Genomic DNA, 21,867 nt, shown 5'->3' on the forward strand with positions numbered 1-21,867 from the left:
CACAAGAGGATTAGATCTGGATTACTTTAGCAATAACGTGAAGGACAGATTGGAGAGGGGAGACCATGGAGGCAGGAAGCTATTAAAGTTGTCACAATAGTTTGCATGAGAAATGGAGATCACTGACAGGAAAAAAGGTTCCTATACACAACAAAATATTCAGAATTTTTCATGGTAGCAAAGAGACAGAAACAAGGTAAATGCTCATTGTTTAGGGAACGGCTAGCAAATCGTGGTTTAGAAACATAATGGAATATTACTACACTATCACAAACAGCAAATGCGAATGTAACCTATGGAATGTAATTGTGGAAGGACTTCAATAAACTGATGCACCATGAAGCAGAACTGGGGAAAATGTTGGTGACACAAAAATAAAAGATGTCACTAAAGATAGAGATACATAATACAGACATACACTGAATAGACAGAGAAACTAAGAGTCTGGATGAGAAGTAATGAAGGCCTGAACTAGGGCTGCAGAGTGGAAAGAAGGCAGACTACGAAGCCCTGCAGTGAGCAGCTGGAGGTAGGACGCTAGAACCAGCCAGAAGAGCCGTGGCCGTCACCAACAAATGCTTAGAGGGGCAGGCCCCCCTGCCCCCTGGGCCCATCAAAAGTCACAGCTCCAGAAGACTCAGAAAAGAAAGTTTTCACCTCCCTAGTCCTTGGCACTGCCAGATGGTTCAACATCAGAAAGAGATAAGGGTTTGTCACTCAAAAGGACTTTTACATTAGCCTTCCCACAGCACCAAGGGATCACTCTCTCATCCTCACCACCAAACCTCACTGTCAGCCTTCCAGAACACCCAAATGACCACTGGATCTTATCACCTGGTCTGCTGCTAAACCCTTAAGACCACCCACCAGTGGGACCTTGCTATATGCTTTGCACTGCCCCTTAAAGACCATGATCCTTTCCATCCACTCTACTAGAAATGGGAGTTGCCTCGGGGCTGTCTCACTTTCCATCTGTATTCCCCAGATTTAACACAGTGCTTTGCACATACTAAGGGCTTTACCAAATCTCTGCTAACAATTTCTTTGCTGTGCACGTCCCAAGGAGTCCACTTCTCTTTTCTGCAGGAGCAAACAAGTGAAATCAAAGTTGTGGTGCCGTGCACCACGGTCCTCTCATTCTTAATAACAACAGCCAGCATTTACATGATCCTCTAAAGTTTGCAAAACGCTTTCAAATATTATTTCATGTTATCCTTACCACAACCCTGGGAGGGTAGGTGTCGTTTTTACGCCTGTTTTACAGGGGAGGAAACTGAGGCAGAGTTAGTTAAGTGACTGCCCAGACAAAATATCTGAGTACAAATTGAACTCAGGTCTTCCTGACTTCAGATCCAGCATTCTTTAATTTCTGTCATATTCTCAACACAGCTTTAAAAGAAAAAAAAGGGAGTTTTGTTGCACTTAGCTTATTCACTGCAAGCTTCTATTTGTTCTGGATCTTAACCTTCCTGGCACTTTTAGAGACGTGCGCTTACTTCTATGGGCATTCTCAGTCATGTGCCCTGGCTTCAGTCTTCCACATGCCCTTCCTTTTGCTTCTTAAATTTAAACACAGTTTCTTATTAGTTATTAGTTCACATTAGACTGACAAAGTTCTTGATCTCAAGGGCCTTACACTCCAACAGAATTGACAACAGATACATAGAGATGCACATAAAATGAATAAAAGGCAGTTTGGGGAGAAATTACACCAGTAACTGGGGGAATCATGTCGCAAATAGAATCTGAGCTGAATCTAGAAGGAAGTAACAGACTCTGAGTCCAAAAGTCAAAATGTACTTTAGGCCTCGAAGACAGCTACTGCGAAGTCCTGGAGATGGGAGATGGAGTGAGGTATGTGTGAGGACCATGAAGTAGGTCACTATGGGGAACTGTATGCTGTGTGAAGAGGAGTCCTACATAAGAAGGCTGGAAGGGTAGGAAGAGGCCAGGCTGTGAAAAGATGTAACTGACAAATCATTTCTATGTGATTCTAGAGATAGCAGTGAATCCCCGGAGATTACTGATGAGAGGGGTAACATGTTGAAATCTAAGCTTTAGGAAAACTGCTTTGGAGGCTCCGTGGAAGAAGGACTGCTTCAGGAAGAATTCTGAGGAAAGGAGATCAACTAGGAGGCTCTTGCACTATTTCAGAAGAGAAGCCATGAAGACCTGGAACAGGAGGTGGCTGTGTGAATGTATGGGAGAAGTCAATGAGACAGAGGTGACAACATCTGGTAACTGGATCTGTGGGGTGGTGAGACAGAGGAGGTGAGCATGACACCCAAGTTGTGAAGCTAGGTGACAAGAAGAGAAGGTGGTGGTATCCTCAACAGTAACAGGAATTTTAGGAGGAAGAAGGATATTGTATTTTGGACATGTTTCATTTGAAATGCCCGTGGAAAATCCATTTCAAAATGTACAACAGTCAATTTGTGATCTGAGTCAGGAGAGGGATCTCGGTTTGACAGAGTTGGTGATCATTGGCCATGAGGTACTGGTATCTGATGTGGTCACTAGAGTGTACAGAGGGCTCAGGACAGAGCCCTGGGTCACACCTACTGTGAGGAGGCACATCACAGTAAATGAATAGACAAAAGAGACATAGAGGTAGTGCCAGGCCTAGAGGCCTGTATTGGGCTACCCGAGTCTTTCTTACCTGTCCCAGGTCTTCGGTTGGCCAAACCGGATAAACATATGAGAGAAAGGACGTTCCAGAGTCGAACAGGGGTTGAGCTTTATTTCAGGGTCCAGGTTACAAGTGCAGGGGAGTCTTCCTTAGGAGGAAGAGGGGGAGATTTCCTAAGGAGGCTAAGCTTAAGGGATTGGAAGTAGAAGTACAAGCGGGGAGAGAGGGGGAGGGGAGAGAGGAAAGAGAAGAAGCAGAGCCTACTGTCCTCTTGGCTCCACACGTGCTAAGAGAGAGCTTTCAGGCTTCCTCAATCCTACTTAACCTTCAGCCGCACAGTTTGCATCTAAATACCGTGCTGTTAGGTAACTAGGTGTGCTCCAATCCGGGACAATCTCAAGGGCAGGGAGACTCCACCCATCACGTATCTCCCGGGGAGAGGCGGAAATACCCGAGCTAGCCGAGCTAGCTCAGTCTGACCTTCTCGAACCCCCGCTGTTCATGGAGGGCCTCGTAAGACTCTAAGATTTAGAAGTCCCACTTTTACCTGCCCGAGACCGTCCACACGGAATTGAGCTTCCAATCCCAACAAGGTAGCAACTGGATAGACAAGAACCAGGAGAGGTTGGATCATGAAAATCCAAGAGAAGAGGGTGATCAATTGAAAAGCCACAAGAGTTATCCATATCATCTGGTAACTTGGGAGAGAACATTCTCAGTTGAGTTCTACGAGGGCAGAGGCCAGAGTGCAGATGGTTTGTTGTTTTTCAGTCATTTCAGTCACGTTTGACTCTTCATAATCCCCTTTTCTTGGCAAAGACACTGCAGTGGTTTACTTAGTTCTCCTGCTCATTTTACAGATGAGAAAAATGAGGCAAATAGGGTTAAGTAACTTGCCTAAGGTGGATTTGAATTCAGCACTTTCTGACTCCAGGCCCGGCACTCTATCCACTGCACCCACCACCTATCTACCCCAAGATAGTTTAGAAGAGGACAGGAAGAGAGGAAGTGAAGGCAGTGAGTGTAGATGAACTTTTTCAAGGAGTTTGGCAGAAAAATGAAGGAAATACATAAGACAACAGCTCTAAGAAACAGTAAAATCTAGTGAGGGCTTTGGTTTGCTTGTTTGTTTTTAAAGGAGGCAGAAATCCCAGCACATTTGTAGAGAGCAGAGGAGTGAGCAGATAACAAACTAAAGGTTGGAGGGCAGGGAAATAATGAACTGGCTACAAAAGATGACAGAGAATGGGGTGGGTGAGTATAAAGCATATTTTCAAAAAAAATATACACAAAATTTTACAGTGAATTTGGTCTCTCATTTTTAACAAACTAAATCTGGGAAGAAGATTATGGAAATGCCTATGATGAATGCAAACACTTTATTACTGTGGAGCTAAATAGTTAAAAACAAGTTCAGTATACCTGCTTCTGGATGATACTGATCAATTACGTCAGTTCATACAATGAATTTTTATTTGATTACTATTCATTCTAATAGGTCAGCTAGGTGGCACAGTAGATAGAAGGCTGGACCCAGAGCCAGGAAGACTCCTCTTCTTGAATTCAAATCAAGCCTCAGATACTGTGTGACTCTGAACAAATCACTTTAACCCGTTTACCTCAGTTTCCTCATTTGTAAAATAAGCTGGAGAAGGAAATGGCAAACCACTCCATATCTCTGCCAAGAAAACCCCGAATGAAGTCATCCAAGAGTCAGAAACAACTGAAAAATGACTTAATAGTAGCATTCATTGTCACAGGATTGTGGTCTAACTCAATTCTCAGAAATGAATGTTACTAGTTTCTTTTTAACTCTATTACTTTGCTGCCTTTTTCTAGCACTCAGAATCAGACAAATACCACTGCTTAGTGGCCACAGTGCATTGGGTCCTCCAGAGGTCCTTCCCCAACACCCTCCAGCCAGTCATGCTGAGTCCAGAAGAGAAGCAGTTACTCTAGCTATCACAGCTGATTTTTTTTTTAAAGGAGAGTTCAGTGAATAGTTGTGCTCATAACTGTTTTTCCTCTAAACCTGGGTTCAGTCAGCCAAAAGTATAGGGTCATAGCTTCTGTCACTGACACAGGGAAAACACTTTCATATACTGGTCATTAGTTTGTTCATTCACACATCATTTCTGCAGCATCTCTTATGTCCATCCAGTGCTTAAAGCAGGACCGAAATGCCCAATAGGTGGTTCCTGCCTTCCCATGGTTGTAATCCAAAAGGGGAGATGAGGAATGCACACCAACAAGCAGAACAAGAGATGGTAAGTACCAGATGAGCAAGGAGGGGACACTTCAGATTGGGAGTTCATTTTGGAGCTGGCATTTAAAGTGGATTTTCAAGATCACTGCAGACTCAGCAGAGAAAGGGAAGGGAAAGCAGTATGTGTGTGGGTCTGGAGTAGAGGAACCTGGGTGGCTGTGAGCAAGTGACTTAACTTCTTTCAGCTTCCTCACCTCTAAAATGAGGGAGTTGGCTGAGATGACCCCTAAGCTCCTGTCCAGGAGCAAATGCATGATGAGGGGAGTTGAATGGAGGCAAGAGTAATTAACATGGACACAGAACTTTAAAATGTGCAGATTGCTTTGTATACACATTCTCACTCCAGCACCACAGAAATCCTTTGAGGCAGGTAGTACAGGCATTCTTATTCCCATTACAGAAATGACAAAACTGATCATTAAATGACCCCCCACGATCACAGGTGCTGTCAGGGGTGACCCAGGTCTTCCTGCCCCCAAATCCAGCCCCTTTCTCCAGTAAGCAGGTCGTGTCTTCTGTCAGGAAGACTGAGAAGAGCACAAAGAAGATGAAGGGACATCCAAGGTACTTGTACTTTAGATTTTAGTTATGACGAGATACACCTTTCCTTCCCCACTAAATAGTGAGTTTCTTAAAGAAGACATTCAATCTCAGTTGGCTATTGGCTGAACGCATGGAGCTGGGGCCCAAATTCTGAGGCTAAGCTAAGGAATTGTGGCTCTATTCTAAAATCCTGAATGGCGAGCCACTAAAAATATGAGGCAGAAGTGACACCAAAATATTGTTTTAGGGACATTATTCTGACACATGTAAAGAAGACAGATCGGAGTAAAGAGACCTTGGACATGAGGAAATCAGGGAAGTGGCTCTGTGCTGGGCCTGACACAGACCTGAAAGTGAGACACTCAGAGATCATTCAACAGCTAACAAAAAAAGATATACTCAGCCACAGCAGCACACAAACATTCAGCAAGGATGGACACGGAGGACACTTCAAGTTAATTCAGTAAATGGAACTCCCTTGCCTGTACAGTCCACTGTGACCTATCAATCAAGCCTCAGAGAGGGAGCCTAGAGCTCCTTGAAACCATCTTGTCTTGGGCACTGAGGAAATATTGACAGTCTGAGGCTGTTGCCAAGCAAGTCTAAAAGACAGTCTCAATAACGTTTAAGAAAAAGAAACCTAACTTGCATTAGAGGATGTGTTAATTCCAAAAGATGCATGATAGAAAATGCTATCCACATCCAGAGAAAGAACTGATAGAGTCTGAATGCAAATCGAGGCATACTGTTTTCACTTATTTTTCTCATGGTTGTTTTTTTACAAAATGTTTCTTCTTTCACAACATGACTAATATGGAAATATATTTTACATGACTGTACATGTATAATCTATATCAGATTGCTTGCCATTTACAGGAAGGGAGAAAATTTGGAACTCAAATTTTTTTTTTAAGAATTAAAGCTAAAACTTGTCTTTCAATATCCATTATCACCACAGCCACTCAATACTGTACTAGAAATGCTAGTTTTAGCAATGAGATGAAAAAGAAACTGAAGGAATTAGAATAGGCAAGGAAGAAACAAAGCTATCATTCTTTACAGTTGATATGATGGTATGCTTAGAGAATCCTAGAGAATCAACTAAAAAACTACTTAAAATAATTAACAATTTTAGCAAAGTTGCAGGATATAAAACAAACTCACTTAAATCATCAGCATTTCTATGTGTTACTAACAAAGCCCAACAGGAAGAGAGAGAAAGAGAAATTCCATTTAAAGTAACTGCAGACAACATAAAATATTTGGAAGCCTACCTGCCAAGACAAACTCAGGAGCCCTATGGATACAATTACAAATCACTTTTCACACAAATAAAATCAGAGCTAAACAAATGGAAAAAACATCAGTTGCTCATGGGTAGGCTAAGCAAATATGATAAAAATGACAATTCTATCTAAATTAATTTACTTACTTAGTGCCACACCAAACCACCAAAAATTATTTTATAGAATTAGAAAAAATAATAACACAATTCATCTGAAAGAACAAAAGGTCCAGAATATCACAGGAATTAATGAAAAGAAACGTAAGGGAAGGTGGCCTAGCCATATCAGACCTTAAATTGTATTATAAGCAGCAATTATCAAAACTATTTGATACTGGCTAAGAAATAGTGGCAGATCAGTGTAATAGGTTAGGTACACAAGACACAGCAGTCAATGACTACAGCAATTGATTTTTTGATAAATCCAAAGACTCCAGCTTCTGGGATAAGAACTCACTATCTGACAAAAAACTGCTGGGAAAACTGAAAATGGTATGCCAAAAAGTAGGCATAGACCAATGTCTTATGCTGTATATCAAGATAAAGTCAAATTGGGTACACGACTTAGACATAAAGGCTGACAAACAAAACAATTATAAACAAATTAGGAGAGCAACGAATAGGTTACCTATCAGATCTATGGAGAATGGAAGAATTTATGACCAAACAAGAGACAAGAGAACTATGAAATGAAAAATGCATCATTTCAATTACATTAAATTAAAAAGTTTTTGCACAAACAAAGCCAATGCAACCAAGATTAGGAGGGAAGGAGGAAGCTGGGGAAACAATTTTTACAGCCAGTGTCTCTGATATCTGGAAAATATACAGAGAATTGAGAGTCAAATGTACAGGAATACAAGTCATTCCCCAACTGATAAATGGTCAAAGGATATGAACAGGAAGTTTTCAGATGAAGAAATTAAAGCTATCTATAGTCATATGAATAAACACTCTAAATCACTATTGATTATAGAGATGCAAATTAAAACAGCGCTGAGTTACCATATCACCCCTATCAGATTGGCTAACATGACAAAACAGGAAAATGATAAATGCAGGAGAAGATGTGGGAAAATTGGAACACTGATGCACTGTTGGTGAAGTTGTGAACTGATCCAACCATTCTGGAGAGCAATTTGGAACTATGTGTATATCTTTTGATCCAGCAATACCACTTCTAGAGCTGTATCCCAAAGAGATCATTAAAATGGGGAAAAGACCCACATGTACAAAAATATTTATAGCAGCTCTTTTTGTGGCTGACAAGAACTGGAAATTGAGGGGATGCCCATCCATTTGGGAATGGGTAAAAAGGTGGTGGTATATGAATGTTAAGGAATACTACTGTTCCATAAAAAGTGACAAGTAGGCAGACTTCAGAAAAAACTGGAAAGACTTGCATGAACAGATGCTGAGTGACGCGAGCAGAACCAGAAAAACACTGCACAGTTACAGCAACACTGTGTGATGATCAGCTTTGATAGACTTAGCTCTTCTCAGCAACGCAACGATCTAAGAAAATTCGAAAAGACTCATGACGGAAAATGTTATCCACACCCAGAGAAAGAACTATGGAGTCTGAATACAGACCAAAGTGTACTATTTTTCCTTTCTTTTCCTTCTCGTGGTTTTTCTCTTTGCAGAGAAATTCTTCTTTACAACACGACTAATGTGGAAATATGTTTAATATGACTGTACATGTATGGTCTATATCAGATTGCATGCTGTCTTAGGGAGGGGAAAAGGGAAGAAGGGAGGAAAATTTAAAACTCAAGATCTTATAAAAGTGAATGTTGAAAACTAAGAGTAAACAAATATTTTCAAATGCTGCCTTTCTAAGTAACTGGAAAAAATAAAATACTATTTTAGAAATATTGCTCCCACCACAGAAGGGAAGGGGCATTTGAAAAAAAAAAAAGTTTCAGCAGGTCCTATATCAAGCTGGAAAGGCTTCCAGAAAGAAGCTTTTGATTGTTACGTAGGCACCATCTGAGGACCAGACTAGTTCACTTCAGAGAGTACTACCACACGCTTGACTTCTATCTTGTGAACCGTTTCAGAGGAGGGAGTCTCTGAGACAATGAAAACACAGGTTCTTGAAATATTCAAGAAAGTAATACATAGTTTTTATTTTTAATTACTTCACATGTCTTTATAGTTACACTTGTCTCCTCTTATAACACGTAAGCTCCTTCAAAGCAGACCACATTTTTTTTTTGCCTTTATGTCCCTGGTGCCTAACACAGTGCTCAGTACATGGTAGGCAATTTGTGAGTGGGTCAGAGTGGCCACTGACAAAGACTAAAGGCCCAGCATGGAGAGTAAGGGGCAGAACTGTGACAGATCAGTGTGCAGAGCTGGAGTTGGGAAGCTCTGGGTTCAAATTCTGCCTCAGATACTGAGATGCTGTGTGGCCGTGGGCAAGTCACTAAATCATTTATTTAGCTTTACGATCTAAATACAAAATATGTAAAATGTGTCTGGTGTGCTTGTCCCTCTCTCAAGAACCTTCTGACATCCATCTGAAACAGGCATACCCTGCACACACATTGTATGAAGAAGTATCCTAACTTAAAGGCCCAGCTCAAACTTCCCCTCAAGTGTCCTTTGCCTCCAAATTTCTCTTTTCTCCCATTATTAGAACTGAAAGGTGGCCAAGTGTAATGGCTAGTGGGTCAAACTTGTAGTCTGAAATCTGAGTACAATTTCTGCCTCTTGACAAAGACAAGTGAAGTGACCATGAGACTCCTGAAGCCTCACCGAGACGACACTACATGGGCTGCCATCTGCCACAGTAAAAGAGTTTCCACACCAACTAGCCGAGACTTACACCAGAGGTAGTATTACTCCCATTTTACACATGAGGAAATTGAAGTTATAGTATAATAAATATAAAAAATGCACTGTGAGGCCCAAGGTAAATAACTTAACCTATCAATCTGGGCTTTAGCTATTCATCTGCAAAAAGAAAAAGGTGGAAAAAATTACCTCTAAGATCCCTTTCAGCTTTAAGAGTCTACGAATATCTGAAAAGATTCAGAAGGATCAATTTAAGATAAACTCAGTGGACAATTCTTTTTTTGTTTGTTTGTTTCCTTCGTTTTAACTACCTTATTTTGAAGTCCATTTTCAATCACTATACTTCCATGAGATGACTGATGATATGCAGAAGACCTGGGCTGGGGATATACAATCACATGATCACAAAATCGCATACAAGCATTATGGCTCATTAACATTTCTTTTGAAATGGACCACTGCAGAGGTAAATTGACCACTCTTTTGAGCCACTGCCATCCCATCCTCCGTCCTATCATATCACCTGTCATATCAGTCTCTATCATATCACCTGTATTCTAAGAGCTCAGTCATATCTTAGAAAACTTACTGAGCTCCAGTCTCTCCACCCTCCAATTCATCTTTCAACCAGATGCTAGAAGAAAGTTCATTAAACATTTACTCACCAGAGTACTGCCTTGTAATTCCAAATTCCCCCTGCCATCCTGTCACCCACCAGGACACTGGCACAGTCATTCTGACATCTTCCCCAGTACACTCGACCAAATGAGATAATATTTTGAAGGCACTTAGCACAGTGCCTGACATACTGTAGGGGCTTAATAAATGCTTATTCTATTCCATTCTACACTAAGAACCATATACATACCCACTGCCCTTTTTCCTAACTGTGCCACTGGTTTTCCACTTCTCGCTCTGGCAGCATTAATCAAATTAACAGTACCTGATTACCACAGCAAAGTTCCTGGTTGTTGCAGCTTTCTGAAATAAGTTTATGCTGCCAGCCCTTCCACAGTATCATAATCATGTCTAAGAGGAAATGATAGTAAAGAACTCTGGATCAGAATCCCAGCTCTGGAGTTTCACTGTCCCTGTGTGTGGCATACCTCCCTATTAGAGGCAGCCTCTTTCCTAAGGTCTTGCTGACTGTGGCCTGCTTAAAAACTCTGCACAGGTTGTTAGCACTCCGGTATCCAGCTGTGCCTGGTTTTGAGGCCACACGGGACCAGAACCTGGTCCCATTCCATGTACACAAGCACGTTCCTCAACACTCCCTAATGTGAGAAGCCAAGGTGGCCTCTGGGGCCCAGCTCTGAGATAGAAGTAAAGAGGTCTCAGTCCTCGATCTGCAGTTTACTAGCAGTGAGACTCCTGCCAAGTTACATACACTCTCTAGGGTACGATGTCCTTAACTGTAAAAGAGGGAGTCGAAGCAAATAGTCTCTCCGGTTCATCCCTTCCGGCTCTTTAAAATGCAGTAAAAACACACATTAGTGAGTGCTTCAAAGCTGCAGGGCACTTAGTGGACATCATCTCCCTTGAGTCTCACAACACATCTGGGAAGGGCACAGTATACCTATGTGATGTAGCACCCCAGAGTGCTGATGAGGAAACTGGTTCAGAAGGATTTAGTGACTTGCCCATGGCCATGCAGTGACTCAGGATCTGAGGTAGAATTTGAACCCAGGGCTTCCCAACTCCAGCTCTGCACACCCATCAGTCATAGTTCTGACCCTTACTCTCCATGCTGGGCCTTTATTTGTGCTCCAGCCCTGGGCCATCACTCCCACTCCTGGGCCCATCTAATCCCTGCTCTTCTGCCAACCAACATCCAACCAAGCAGTTTCATTCATGGCTGCTTCCTCCATGGAGCTCGCTCTGAGTGCACAAGCTCTTTACTCTGAGATCCAGCACAAATTCACTACCTACTTACACACTGTCTTAGACTGTTCACTGTCTGATTATAAGGTGTTTAGTCTTAAATGGTGTTTGTTTCCCCACTAAGCTGAGCAAATGGGACACATTCAATAGATATTTGCTGACTAATAAGAGACGCTGGAATAAACTGAGTCCACTTGAAGATTAAATACTGCTTTGGCAGGCTGCTACTAGTGGCTAGAATACAAGCCTGCCAATTTGGGTAAGTTTTTTTTTCCTTTTTGACATTTCATGACAGCAATTCAGATTATCATATATTTTCTGTTTTAAAAAAAACAGTGCAAACATCATTGGCAAGGAAGCATATGGTAAAGTAAGATGCTTTAGTAGTACTGTGGTTGTGACTCTCAGACTGTTGGGGCCCAGACCGCTAGCTGAAAAGCTAACTGACTTACAAGGGAAAGAGATGATGGAAACATTGGGAACTTCAACCATCTCTGAAAAATACGAAAATGAAAGCTCCACTTTATACCCAATAAGATGAATGTTGCCTGACAAATGTGACCATCACAGAATCTTCTGAGAAGGAGGATTTGAAAATGGGAAACTGGAATGGAGGGCAAAGTTCACAGTTAATTATGGAAAAAGGGACACTTTGTGGAAAACAAAGTTGAAGGTTTCATGGATGTCACTTTGCTCCACTAGAGTGGACTGGAAGATGAAGCAGGCAGACTCCTGTATGAATGCCGAATCAAGACATCTTCAAAGTCACTGAAAATCTGTCTCCTCCAACATGAAATCTACTACTTGGGGATGTTTCTAACTAGGGCATAATACAATGATTTACTTTTGTGAAAGAACTTCACAGAGCTTGAATCAAACGTCACCACTACTCTATAAGAAGAGGACAAGGTCTGACATTTTACCTGATGCATAAAACTGATTTTGGTTTCATTTCCCACACAGAGAATAATTTTGAATAATTTCCTTAAATGTATTTCAGTTTTCTTATCTCAGTGAATAAAAAAATATTCTGCTTAGCTGACTCAAAGTCAATGAAATGATAATTGTAAAAAAGCTACCAATTTCTCAGCAAAAAATAATTTTAAAAATTCAAATTATTTAATTCACTTAAAAAATGTAATATTCCCAACCACAGTTTCAAAAGTTGCAGAAAATTTACAAACCAACTACACCTATGTCATGTAAGTAACTCACATTTAGAAGGCTCTGATTCCTCTTATTGGCTAGTTTAGCTGCTTTTAGGTAAGATGCCTTTTTTTCAGTCTTCTGGCCACCGTGCTCTTTCTCCATTTCTTCAAGTAATAGTAATCTTTGCGCTAGTCTAAAAAATACATAAGATCAACAGAGGCAGATAAGCACATTGAATAAGGGCAGGACAACTGTTTCTTCCATTGTATTCCCAATTCATTAAGAAATCTTTTAATTACTCTTCATTTAAGACTCCTATCATTTTGTAGGCCAATGACTCTGTGAATGAATCTGAGAGTAAAGAAATGAAGTACAAGGCATGAAGTACTATTTCCTTAGGTGATCGAGTTCCAATACAACTTTTTAGGTCAATCTGGGGAAATTGCTTTTATTTTCATTATCATATTCCTTATGTGTAATCTATGTACAAGACTGTGTTTTCCCACTCCCTCTTTCCTCTTATGCAATTATTTTGGAGTTTTAAGGACATGTTTTAATTGTGGGTGAAAATATATACTGTAATACATATCTTTATGTACACATACATACTTATATATACCTCAACACACACATACATAACATTGATTTTTAACTTGCTATATGAAACCTTCTGTTTAACACTTCAGTACCCCCTGAATCTGATGTTACACATTTAGAATTGTGCTAAACTTCCATATGTTTGAAGAAGCAATAAAAACATTTTTCTCCTTTTTCTCAGAGAAAGATGATGGTACAGGATATATATGTGAGTATATGTAAACTTACACACAACTGAGATGTTTACACAAAAGAAAAACTTTAAAGGTAAGATTACGAACATTAGGCAGAGATAAAAGACTCCTTCTAAACTGTATGTAAATATTGCACATGCATATAAAAATTGCTCACTGGCAATATATTATTTCAGAAGTAATTAATTATTCAATCTTCTAATGCCGTTAACAGTAAACAAGCCATGATACCGGTACATAGAAGATGATAGGAACTTATGACCAGGATGTTATGTAATAGAAAGAATAAAGAACTTCGAAAACCAGAGACCACAACCTTTGATTAGAAAGCTCTCTGGATTAGCATAAGAATTCAGAACTTTACAAAATAAGGCTCACTCATGATAGCATACATGACAACAGTGCTTTAAGGTTTATAAGCACTTTACAAACAACAGCTCATTTAAGACTCACAACAACTCACAGATGGAGTAGAGGAGGTATTCTTTTTTTTTTCTTTCCTTCTTTATTTATTTATTTAACTTCTAACATTCATTTTCACAAAATTTTGGGTTCCAAATTTTCTCCCCTTTTGTCCCCTCCCCCCACCCCAAAACACCAAGCGTTCTAATTGCCCCTGTCTGCCAGTCTGCCCTCTCTTCTATCATCCCTCTCTGCCCTTGTCTCCATCCTATACCCCTTTACCTGTATTTCTTATTTCCTAGTGGCAAGAACAGTACTCGACAGTTGTTCCTAAAACTTTGAGTTCCAACTTCTCTTCCTCCCTCCCTCCCCACCCATTCCCTTTGGAAGGCAAGCAATTCAATATAGGCCAAATCTGTGTAGTTTTGCAAATGACTTCCATAATAGTAGTGTTGTGTAAGAACTAATTATATTTCCCTCCATCCTATCCTGTCCCCCATTACTTCTGTTCTCTCTTTTGATCCTGTCCCTCCCCATGAGTGTTGACCTCAAATTGCTCCCTCCTCCCCATGCCCTCCCTTCCATCGTCCCCCCCACCCTGCTTATCCCCTTATCCCCCACTTTCCTGTATTGTAAGATAGGTTTTCACACCAAAATGAGTGTGCATTTTATTCCTTCCTTTAGTGGAATGTGATGAGAGTAAACTTCATGTTTTTCTCTCACCTAGAGGAGGTATTCTTAACTCAATTTCAGATGAAGACGCTAAGGGTCAGAGTGGTTAGGGGACATGCCTGTGGTCACACAGAGGTAGGATGGGAGCCCAGAGACTGACTTCAGGCCCAGCAGTCTACCCATTAGGGCTCTGGTAGGAAAGAAAATGGTGAACATGATCTAAAGTAAATGACATGAATATAATTTGTCCTTTTAATCACTTATTTTCAAAAGCCTGTAATATGCTCTTACACTCAATCTGCTAACTCAAGTATGAGAGAGCAGGATTGAACACTTTCTATCATATAACATCTCCTTGTGCACAATAATTAAATAAAACTAATACAATTTATATATTCAAAGCGCCCTTAAAATTCTTACATTTCTTCATGTTTTTTAGTAAGTTGAACTTCTTTGGCAAAATAGGCCATCCCCTTTCCTTCGGTCAGCCCTCCTTGGTGTTGGTGAAAGTTTTCTGCTACAGTTAAAAAACAAAAACAAAATCGATAGCAGTGCAAAATTACTTCTCTGAAGCTACAACAGGTAGTAAGGACACCTGGAATACTGCCAATGTACATGTTTCTTTCAGTGAATTAAAAAAGCAACCAGCGCCCTAGAAGCTGAAATGTGTCAGCTTCCTAGAATGTGCTCATATTGAGAGAACAAAGTCTTTATTGTGTGGTTCCCACTCTTCTATAAAAAAAGAAAAAATATCATCTCCTTTGTTTAAATTGAATGTGACTCCTTAGAAAAATATACAAACAGGAGACCATGATGGGAATGACAAGCTTAAATTTTGTGTTTAAACCCTTAGTTGTTTTTTCTTTCTTTTAAGAAGACAGATACCATGATACCATTATCTCTTTTTCAAACAGGAAAACACTATTCAGGTGAATCGTATAAACAGAGTCAATGGAAAACTATGCCACTTGTTAGGATGGACAGGTTCCCTGCACCAACACTTGGACCCTTATATTCATCTTTGGGAAGGAACATGACGAAGAAGTCGATTCCATTGACAGGAGCTCATACTGGCAAACTAGCCAAACACAGGCACATCTGTGGGCAGAATGACAGCGCAGAAAGGGACCCTACTGGGAGTCAGAAAGCTGCTGACCTTAGGCAAGCACGTAAACCCTCTGGGCCCACTGCCTCTTGTACAGTAAGACAAATTCCAACCTGTACGGAAAGCCAGCCCAGCAACCATGGACAGCGTACTAACGTGGAGTCGGAAGGACATGGCTTTAAATCATACCTTTGACAGACACTAGCCTTGTGGGCCTTTTTGGAGCCTGTTTCGTCATGTGTAGAATGGGGCTGATACCTGTGTACCCAACTCAAGGAGTGACTGTGAGGCCTAAATGAAATAATGGCAGTAAAAGGATATATATAGGGGAGGATCACAAATACCCTCCTTCACATACATAAAGTACTCTGTAAATCTTAAATTAATGTATAAGCAAGTTTTTACTAGAATTACTGTAACTTTGGTCAGCTGCTATCTCCTATCTACATAACTTTAGTGAAATCACTGCTCCTCACTAGCCTTCTGTTTCCTCATCCGTAAAACAAAGGGATTTGGGGATAATGTCTAAAGTCTTTTCCAGCTCTTAATTCCAGAAACCCAAATGCTTCGAGTGACCTCAATCAGACACCTCCACAACCTGCTAAGACTAGAGAAAGAAGGTCCTAACAGAAGGAAATGGCTGTTGTGGAATTCCTTCACAGAAAAATACAGACTTCATTAACTTAAAAGAAAACCAGAACAAACCAGAAACCTTGTCTACACCACTTCACTTGGGCTGGTATAGATTTTAGCATGGTAGATAGGAAGGGCACAATTTCATTTACTACGGAACAGAAATCACTAAAGAGTAGTTTGCTTTAGAGTCAGGCCAATTACCAACACCCAAGGTTACTTTTCCAAGTGGCACATTGTGTCTAAGGCAAGGCTAGAAGGAAAATTGTGCCCTTTCCCCCAACCCTCCTGAGATACAAGATCATAAATTTAGACCTGGAATAAAAATAATAATAGCAGCTAATATTTAAATAGTACTTACTATGAGCCAGGCACTCCACTGAGCACTTTACAATTACAATCTCATCTGATCCACATGACAGGTGCTAGTATTATCCTAATTTTACAGGTGAGGAGAGTGAGGCAAACATTGACTGGCTCAAGGTTACACGGTCAGTTAAGTGTCTGTAGCTGGATTTGAACTCAGGTTTTCCTGACTCCAGGCCAGCCCTCTATGTACTGAGCCATTTAGTGGTGCAAACATCTCATTCTCTAGAGGAGAAATCTGAAGCTCAGAGAGCTTGAGAGGCCAGGTCCCAAAATCACACAGATAAAGTGTCAGAGCCAGAAGTGAACCAGAGTCCTCACTGCTGTTGCAGGGCTCTCTCCACTGTACCCTGTTTTCCTAACAGATGATTCTCAAGAATTCCTCTGGTCAAGAATGCTTCACATTGTAGCCACCACACCCTGAATTCTCCTGGGCTGGTCTTAAGCAACAGGTACTGCAGACAGTTTGGACAAGAGGCCCTATAAGGTCCTCTCTAATTCTGATTCCACAATCTTGTGACCTGCCTGAGATTGTGTGCCAGCAGCACTGCCTTCAGGAAGCCAGGATCATCTCTAGGCCTCTGAACAACTCCCGGGAGGCAGCAGGCTGGTGTAGTAGAGCCCAGGTTCGCCTCTGGAGTCAGGGAGACTTGGGTCCAAGTTTGGCCCAGGACCAGATCAGGTGTCTGACCTGGTCAGTTAGTTTTCCAAAGCTATAAACTACTGACCTGCATCAATAGAGGAACCAGAGAATCTTTTACTCTAGAGCTGGAAGGGACCTCAGAGATCTCCTAGTTCAACCCCTTCCCTTTACAGAGGAGGAAACTGAGGCCTAGGGACATAAAGGGACTTGCCCAATGTCACAGGCACATGCCTTAGCAGTAAGATTTGAACCTAGATCCTCTGCCTGGAGAGTCAGAGCCCTTTCCGTTACAATGGGAGTTTTCTACATCAATAAAAGTTAGGGATCTAGGAACCCACCTAGTACAATCCCCCCTCATTTTACATGTGAGAAAACTGAGGCCCAGAAGGGCTGTGACTTACTCAACTTAGTAAATGTTGGAGGCAGAGTTCAAACCTATGTCTTTCTGACCCCAAATTCAACACTCTCTCCATTACATAAGGAAGCCTCTCCTAAATTAGTCTAAAGTTAAGTGACTTGCCAGTGGTCATGTAGGTAATAAGCGACACAAGGCAGGATCTGAAGCTGGTTGATTCCAATCCAAATCTTTCTACTAAACCAAAAGATGCAGACATTAGTTTAAAAAGAATAAGGACAGGGATAACCTGGGATCTCACTGATACAGGAACACCCAGGTGAGGAAATCCCTCAATAAATGAAGACCAGCACCTTTTCAAAAATTTTTAGTCTTAGAGGTTTGTATTTTTTAACCTTTTTTGCGTCACGGATGCATCTGGGCAGCCTACTAACAACTAAATTCTGAATGTTTTTAAATGCATAAAATAAAATATGTAAGATTACAAAGAGTTATAATGAAGTATAGTTGCCAAAATGCCAAAAATAGAAGGCAAGTTCACAGACCCCAGGTCATGAAATCCTGTCTGGGAAGGCTAACCCAAGAGGTCAGTCTTGCCAGGGTCACATAGTCAGTATGTATGTAAAAGAGGCAGGATTTGAACTCAGGTCTTTCTATCTTCAAGCCCAGTTCTCTATGCACTATTCTAACTTGTTTAATTTAGAAATAAACAAAAATCACGAGAAATAATGGTAAGGTTTGAGTTCAAATGCCTTAAACACGAGCTGTGTGGCCATAGGAAGGTTATTTTTGTCTACATCTTTGAGCCAGTGTATTCACATCAGTAAGGCTGTCATGGGGTGGAAAATGAGAAAATAATTTGATCAACATATATTTATTGTCAGATGCAATGTTAGGTCCTGGGGACAAAGATGAAAATGAAACAGTTTCTGTCGTCAAGGAGCTTACATCTTTAAAAGGAGTTGAAATAGCTAGAGAGCACCGGACTTGGCATCAGAAAGATCTGGTTTCCAATCCTACTTCAGACATTTACTACCTGTGTGACCCTGGGCATAATCATTTGCCCTCTCTGTACCTCAGTTCCCTCCTTTGCAAATGAAGTTGGAGTTGATGACCTCTAAGCCACTTGCAGATCTATATGGATGGTCTTGGGACATAATGGGTGTGTAACTCTAGGCAGAGGTCATCTCACCTCTCTGTACCCCTATCCATTCACAATTCCACTCAGCATAACAGTTTAAACCTTAAACCCCTCTTCTCCCCAATCCCACCCTCACTAGCTGGGACATTTCCTTGAAAAATGCAAGAGCTCCCACTTCCCTCATCCTCACCTCCCACTGCCTTCCCCCCTACCTTTTCCTGGCCAAGCAAATTCCTCTACATAACCAAGTGACCCCACTCCATCTCATTTTCTCCAGTAGATTGCCTCCATCTCCCCCACTCTCCTTGAGGCCACCCACAAATGGTGCCTCCACTTCCTATCATCTCTCTCTTAATTCTCTATACTCCAGCTTCCAACCTCATCATTCAGTTGAAATGCTCTCTCCCTCAGAGACAATTAAGTGACTTGCCCTGGGGCACAAAGCTAGTAAGTCTGAGGCCAGATTTGAGCTAGGTCCTCCTGACTCCAGGGTCGGTGCTCTACCCACTGCGACACCAAGCACAATGAGCTCTTAATGGGCACATGTAATGGCCTTTCCTCAAGCCTTCTTGTCCATCACCCTCTTCTTGATGCTCTCCTCTCCCTAAGGGTTTTGTGATCCTGCTCTCCCCTGCTTCCCCTCCGACTCCTCAGTCTCTTTGACTGTTCATCCAAGTTACATGTCCCCCAAGGCTATTTCCTGGACCATCTTCTCCTCCTATATTCTTCCACTTGGTAATCAAGGATCATCTCTACGCTGATGATCCAGATTCATCCGGTTCTAGTATCTCCTCTAATCTACAGTTCGGAGTCTCTAATGCCTACCGGACATCTGCAGCCGGAGGTCTCCCGGACCCCTGGCAAGTAATTATGTCCCAGACTGAGGTCCCTGCCTCCCTCCACCACCCTCGCAGTGCCTGGGGCTCACACTGGACTCCTCACTAGCTCTCCCCTCCCCCACCCAAAGCGGGGCCAAGGCCTGTCAATTTCACATCCGCCCCGCCCCCACCGGTGCAGCTCCTCCCACTTCGAACCGGGGACGTGGCTGCTGGGGTGGGGGAGGGGAATGGGAATGGGCACGGCGGGGGGCTCCCCTCCATCGCCTCCCAGCCCCCCACGCCCGGTTCCCGGGGCAGCCCTGCGGGGTCTCCAGGGACCCTCCGAGGCGTCTCGCTCCTGCCAAGACTGGAAGCCCCCCGAGGGCAAGGACAGCGGTCTGGCCTTGTTGGCATCCCCAGCGCTTAGCGCAGCGCCTGGCACACAGGAGGCGCGCGGTAAACGGGGCCTTCGCAACTGTGCCTCAGTTTCCTCGTCTGTAGAATGGGGGCCTGGGCGCCACGGCCCCCTCCCGCCCTCGGCGATGGGCTCTGAGGACAGAACGAAGCAAAGACCCGACAGACACGAGGCGCGGGGATCCCGCCCGGGCGTCCCCCAGCGCCGCCCTACCTCGGCGGGCCCTCCTTCGGGCCTCTGCCGGAGGCTGCGGGGCCGGGGCCGAGGGCCCGTCCGAGGGCTCCAGCATCTCCCCGAGTCGGAGCCAGAGCCGGACAGGGTTACCTCTCGGGAACGCGCGACGCCCCCGCCTGCGCCTGCGCACGCACGCGTCACGACGTCATGACGTTGACACGCCCCTGGCGCCGCACGTCGATCCAAACAGAGGGCGCGCATCGCCAGAGCGAGGCCGAGGGCGGAGGCGGCCGCAGGGGGCGCTGGGGGGCTCTCTCGGAGTGAGAGCCTCGAATCGAGGTGGGAGGGTGCTGCTCCTGCTGCTTTTGCAAGTGAAGAAACCGAGGCGGAGAGGTGTCGAATTAATTAGCCGTGGCCCCCTCCCCCATCCCCCCGCCCTCTCTCCCCATCCCCCCACCCACTCTCCCCCATCCCCCGCCCTCTCTCCCCATCCCCCGCCCTCTCTCCCCATCCCCCCACCCACTCTCCCCCATCCCCCCACCCACTCTCACCCATCCCCCACCCACTCTCCCCATCCCCCCCACCCACTCTCCCCATCCCCCACCCACTCTCCCCCATCCCCCACCCACTCTCCCCATCCCCCCACCCACTCTCCCCCATCCCCCCACCCACTCTCCCCATCCCCCCACCCACTCTCCCCATCCCCCCACCCACTCCCCCATCCCCCACCCCCTCCTCCTGCATTTACTTGGTCAGCACATCGTGGTTCTGCCCTAGGGCCTGAGCGCTGCTGGAGGGCAGACACCTCTGGAAGCGCCCTTTGTGGCACACAGCTGGTGCTGACAAGTGTGGGTGCCCTGACCTAGCATCGTAGACCACTAAGGGGTTTAGAGATTCGACCCAGCCTTCCCCCTTTACACCTGAGGGACAGCCGGGTCATAGACTTGCAGTCCTTTTATTTTACAGAGGAGGAACCCAAGACCCCAGCCTCCCCCGCAGGGACTCAAACAGTCACCAGTTAGCAACACGGTATTCCTTCCAAGCCGAACTCTTAGCTCTGTCCCCTTTTACAGGTGAGGAACCCCAAGGGAGCCCGCCTGCTATGAAGTCTGTAGACTGTGACAGTCCCAGGCTTAAAGCCTTCCCGGACCCCGTGGCCCGCTACTCTTTCTTTCCGTGTTTTTCTTGCTCCATGTGTCCTGCCCTGGGTCCTCTCCAGTCATCCTGATGAATGTCTGGTCACTGGATCCAGATGGCTCAGGAGGAGAAGTGAGGCTGCTGACCTGCACAGCCCTCCCTCACTCAAAGCAAAGTCAAGCGCAGGTCATGTCATCTTTTCTCTGATGCCATGGCCTTGGAAAACAAAGGAGGAACACAACAACCACCCTCAGCCCAGGAACAACAGCTGACCGGCAGCTTGAAAGTTTTCAAAGTGCCGTCTTTCCTGACCTTCTCATCTCATCTTTGCCATCACTTGGTGAAGTGGGGGCACTGTCGTCCCCATTTATAGAGAAGGAAATAGGCTAAGAGACTTGTGAAGGGAATGGAAATGGCAAATCACTTCAGCCTCTTTGCCAGGAAAACCCCAGGTGGGATCATGAAGAGTCAGACACGACTCTTCAACGCTGCGTGTGTATGATACCGCCCAGCCTACTGAGGTTCCCTCCTTGGAAACTCACAGCTCCTGATATTCTAGGGAGAATTCTTGGTGAGAGCTGGGAAATCGGCAATAATGCAAAGATTGGTCAAAGATGCGGTAAAGCCCTAGGTTCACAGGCCTGATTGTGAAAGCTCCAG

The 21,867-nt window shown here is 43.6% G+C and overlaps 1 protein-coding gene across 10 annotated transcripts in view; it reads right to left on the bottom strand.

Annotated features, from left to right (window-relative positions):
• Positions 1-20,314, bottom strand: part of CEP15 (centrosomal protein 15) — a 57,571-nt gene extending 37,257 nt beyond the window's left edge. For 3 of the 10 annotated variants that reach the window (XM_072650193.1, XM_072650197.1, XM_072650202.1), the window contains exons 1-4: positions 20,110-20,296; positions 14,841-14,937; positions 12,622-12,748; positions 9,837-9,905 (exon numbers count right to left, since the gene is read on the bottom strand). In XM_072650193.1, the coding sequence (XP_072506294.1) occupies positions 9,837-9,905; positions 12,622-12,748; positions 14,841-14,937; positions 20,110-20,185 (369 nt within the window). In that variant the 5' untranslated portion in view covers positions 20,186-20,296. Of the gene's footprint in view, positions 1-9,836; positions 9,906-12,621; positions 12,749-14,840; positions 14,938-20,109 lie in introns of all 10 variants that reach the window. The other 7 variants (XM_072650199.1, XM_072650198.1, XM_072650196.1 and 4 more) reach the window with 5 other exon arrangements.
• Between the last annotated feature and the right edge of the window lie 1,553 nt (positions 20,315-21,867).

The sequence above is a fragment of the Notamacropus eugenii genome, chromosome 3, assembly GCF_028372415.1.
Source record: "Notamacropus eugenii isolate mMacEug1 chromosome 3, mMacEug1.pri_v2, whole genome shotgun sequence".
Classification (NCBI taxonomy): domain Eukaryota; kingdom Metazoa; phylum Chordata; class Mammalia; order Diprotodontia; family Macropodidae; genus Notamacropus; species Notamacropus eugenii.